This window comes from Petaurus breviceps, unplaced genomic scaffold (assembly GCF_028583685.1).
Source record: "Petaurus breviceps papuanus isolate PSGF00001 unplaced genomic scaffold, PetGlider_PUasm1.0 90825, whole genome shotgun sequence".
Taxonomy (NCBI): Eukaryota; Metazoa; Chordata; class Mammalia; order Diprotodontia; family Petauridae; genus Petaurus; species Petaurus breviceps.
The window spans coordinates 3982160-3986195 of record NW_027187353.1 but is presented as its reverse complement, the minus strand read 5'-3'; the positions used below and the strand labels follow the sequence as shown (position 1 = coordinate 3986195).

Sequence of the window (4036 nt, the reverse complement as noted above, 5' to 3'; positions counted from 1 at the left end):
TCCCCCATCGCCGTTTTCCTGCTTTCCCTCCTCCCCAAGCCGACCCATTATAATCATACCCCGGCTCCCCTCCCCCTCCGACCCTAACAAACAACCACTTTCCTTAACCCCTCCCCAGATTTACAACCACTTTCCCTGCCCCTCCCTTTCCTTTGCAATCACTCTCGCTGCCCCCTCCCCCAAACACCCCGCCCCTCCGCCGCCGTTCCACCTGTTGCTGGTCCCGCCCACTCCTTTCCTGATTGGCCGGACCTCGGGCTCCCGGCTCGCTTATTGGGCGTGGAGCCCGTCCCTCGGGCGCCACGTCTCCCGGAGGTGGAGAGGCCCGGGCCGCGGCCCCCGAGCAGAGTCTCCCCGGGACGGCAGAAGTGCCCCATACCTGGAAAGGGTTCACGTCCACCGGGTCCGCGAAGGGGTTGGTGTCGAAGGCAGACATGGTGGGCGGAGTGGGGGAGGGAGGGTGGCAGGAGCCCACAAGCTCAGCCGGCGCTGCTACCGCCCTGGCACCCGTACTCCGCCGCTCTCTCCACGGAGACCCGCCACTTCCGGGAGGAAGTCGTGTCTGCGCAGGCGCGAGCAGCGAAGTGGGGGCGGGCTTTGTGGAGTCACAGCGCTCGGCTCCGCCCTCCCGCCCTGGCAGGTGTTCTGCGCTCGCGCAGTGCCTACTTGTTCTGTCTTCCCTCCCCCTCCCCTTCTCCTCCACTTGTGGCTTCTGCTCTGGGGCTCACATCTGGACCGGGGGATTCGGGCGTAAGAGACGTGTAGGGCCCGGTCCTAGCCCTGACCCTTTCCTAGTCGTGTGACCTTGAGCCTCGATTTCTCCATCTGTAAAATGGGGATGAGCATATATTTCACTGGGGTCTGGTGAAGTGCTGACTGCCTCTGTTCACTTGATTTTAACCCTCTTTTCTGAGTGAGATAGAGACCGTGCCTTTCTTGTAGGGGGCTCAGTGGCTGAAACGCTGCATCTGGATTCAGGAAGCCCCGAGTTCAAATCCAGCGCGACACTTGCCAGCTGTGTGGAACCCACCCACTCCCCCAGCAAGTCGCTTTTCTTTTCCCTGCCTTGGTTTCCTCAGTTACAAAGAAGAGGGATAAGCACAGCCCCTTCCTCCCAGGGTTGTTGTATTAAAAGAGCTTTGCAAACCCCAAAGCTCAATGGCACTGAGAGCTATGAGTGTCATACTGTCAGGAACAGACCCCTCGCAGCTCTTTAAATGATGCAAAAGGAGAAGTGGGGAGGGGTGCTGTCTGCTCCCTTTCCTTCCTGGGGAAGTCTCTAACCAAACCCAAGTTCCTCCCGTGGCTTTGGTGTGACTTAACACTAGTTGAAGTTACAGAAGAAACATACTGATTATTCAGGGTTTGGGCAGGAGGACAAAAACCCCAAAACCTACGTGGGAAGGAGAAGCTGGGGTGTTTAGTTTTTTTTTTAATTTTGAAGAGCAACTTTAATATTTCCTGATGTTTGGTTTGTTTTTCATGGTTTGAATCATTTGCATATCAGTTTCATTCGAAGATGGCAACCTCCCCACTGAGGCAGGAAGCAATGTAGGTACCACCTGCATTTGGCAGGTGAGGAAACTGAGGCCCAGAGAAGGGACATAATTCACCCAAAGTCTCCACAAATTGCTGGCAGAGCTACGAATAAGTCAAACCAAGTCAACAAGCATTTGTTAAAATGAGTCAGGAAAGGAAAACAGAAAAGACGAATGTACAAGAAAATGAATTGTCAGGTAGAGTTATAGGGTTTTTTTTTTAATTAAAAGAAATATAAATGTTAAAAAAAAATAAAATGAGTCAGGAATGGTGCTAAGAACTGGGGATCAAAGAAAAGCCAAATTTGAACTCAGGTCCTCCCAATTCCAGGCCCCTGGTCTATCCTCTACACCACCCAACTGCTCCAACTCAGACTTCCAATATAGATTTGTGGAAGGGATCCCATTGGTTCCTCAAGGATAAGAGTGGTCTAGGAGAAGTGAATTAGAGATAGGGTTGCTTGATTATTCTGAATGTCAGCTCAGAACTGTGTTGTTACATACCTTGATTTTCTTTCTTCAACACCTATAAATGTTACCTGAAGGGTACCAAGAGTCAAGTCTCTCTGGGAGAGCAAGAGGGATGGTGCCAATTTGGACATCCCTCTTTGAATTTAATGTTAAACCAAATAAAGTTGTTTATGGCAGGTTTAAACCTAAAACAATGTCAAATGCAAGTCTTGCACCTGAGTCTTCATGGTGCTAAAGCCAGCTCTGTATAATGCTAGCCTGATGCTTCTCAGTAATGGGAAGGAAAACAATGGGATATGAGGCTGGAAAAGGCCCATTGGGGAGGAGTGCTTTAAATGCTAAGCTGAGGCATTTTAAAGTTCCTTTTTCTGCAATAGGACGTGTCCCATGAAAAATCCAGGGCCCCTGAAGCTGATTCTTCTCTTCTGTCTTATGCAATGACCAAAGGATCATATATTAGCTATCTTGCATGCAAGGCCGAGCTCAGTCACTGCTGACCCAGCAAATTCAGGGCCTTGCTAGTAGTAGGGTCTAAGGATACAGGAGACAGCCTGAAGCTTAGAGCATTGCAAGACACCTAGTCCTCACTTGTTTGCCCTTCTCCTGTACTGATTTATAACTTGTTGATTATCAACAAGCCATCCCTAAATATTTATTCAGCAGGCCTAAAAGACATCATGCTAGGGATGGAGCTTCATAAGACTTGGGGTAGAAGAGCAGAGCAGAGTATAAGGGCCCCTTATAGAGACAGGATGAGGGTGCCCATGCAGTAGGTGAGCTCTGAATTCAAGGGCGGTCAGAATAGAGGCACATGGAAGAATGGTGACTGGCCATAGACAGAACAGGGCAGGGGGGGAGGGGTCTGGAAGAGGAATAGATGGTAATTGGCTGAGGGCTATAGAGTGGAAGGGTGTAGAGGCTCAGAATTTCACAACTGTTAAGCTGAACCAATACAGGTGATCGATGTCTCCTGGCTACTTGTGTAAGATTGCAGGGGTGTCACATTTTCCTGCCCTTAAAGCAGGGGTTCATAAATTTTTTTGTTCTATATACCCCTTTGGCAGTCTGGTGAAGTCTGTGTACCCCTTCTCAGAATTATGTTTTTAAATGCACAAAATGAAATACAATTAATTCAATTATCAAAAGTTTTGTTTATTTTAAACACAAAAGTTCACAGATCCATAAAAAAGGGAAAAGGACCCACATGTACAAAAATATTTCTAGCAGCTCTTTTTGTGGTGGCCAAGAATTGGAAAATGAGGGGATGCCTATCAATTGGAGAATGGCTTAACAAGTTGTGGTATATGAATGTAATAAAATACTATTTTTCCATGAGAAATGGTGAGCAGGCAGATGTCAGAAAAACATGGAAAGACCTGTATGAACTGATGCTGAGTGAAGTGAGCAGAACCAGGAGAACATTGTACACAATAACAGAAATACTGATCAACTTTGATAGACTTAGCCTTTTTCAGCAATACAAGGATTTAAGACAATTCCAAAAAACTCATGATAGAAGATGCTGTCCACATCCAGAGAAAGAACTATAGAGTCTGAATGCAGATTGAAACATACTATTTTCTTTTTTTGTTTTTTCTTTCTCATGTTTTTCCCTTTTGTTCTGATTCTTCTTTCATATCATGACTAATGTGGAAATATGTTTAATATGATCATACATGTATAGCCTATATCAGATTGCAAGCCATTTTGGGGGCAGGGGAGGAAGGGAGGGAAAATTTAGGGGAGGGGGTAGTGAAGGGAAGGAGGGAAAATTTAGAACTCTTATAAATCTTATAAAAGCAAATGTTGAAAAGTATTTAATAAACAAACAAATAAATAAGTTCACAGATCCCAAGTTAAGGATTCCTGCTTAGGGGCAGCCAGGTAGCACAGCAAGTAAGAGCACTGGCCCCAGAGTTGAGATGACCTGGGATTGAATCCAGGCTCAGACACTTGGCACCCACCCAGAAACACCTGGCTGTGTAACCTTGAGCAAGTTACTTAACCCCAATTGCTTAGGAGTGGCC

General features: G+C 47.1%; 1 protein-coding gene across 1 annotated transcript in view; it reads right to left on the bottom strand.

Annotated features, from left to right (window-relative positions):
* SCAMP2 (secretory carrier membrane protein 2) overlaps window positions 1–588 on the bottom strand; it is a 22179-nt gene extending 21591 nt beyond the window's left edge. Inside the window, exon 1 of the mRNA XM_069071156.1 lies at window positions 380–588. Coding sequence (XP_068927257.1) covers window positions 380–436 — 57 coding nt within the window. The 5' untranslated portion in view covers window positions 437–588. The remainder of the gene's footprint in view (window positions 1–379) is intronic.
* Window positions 589–4036: the final 3448 nt, after the last annotated feature.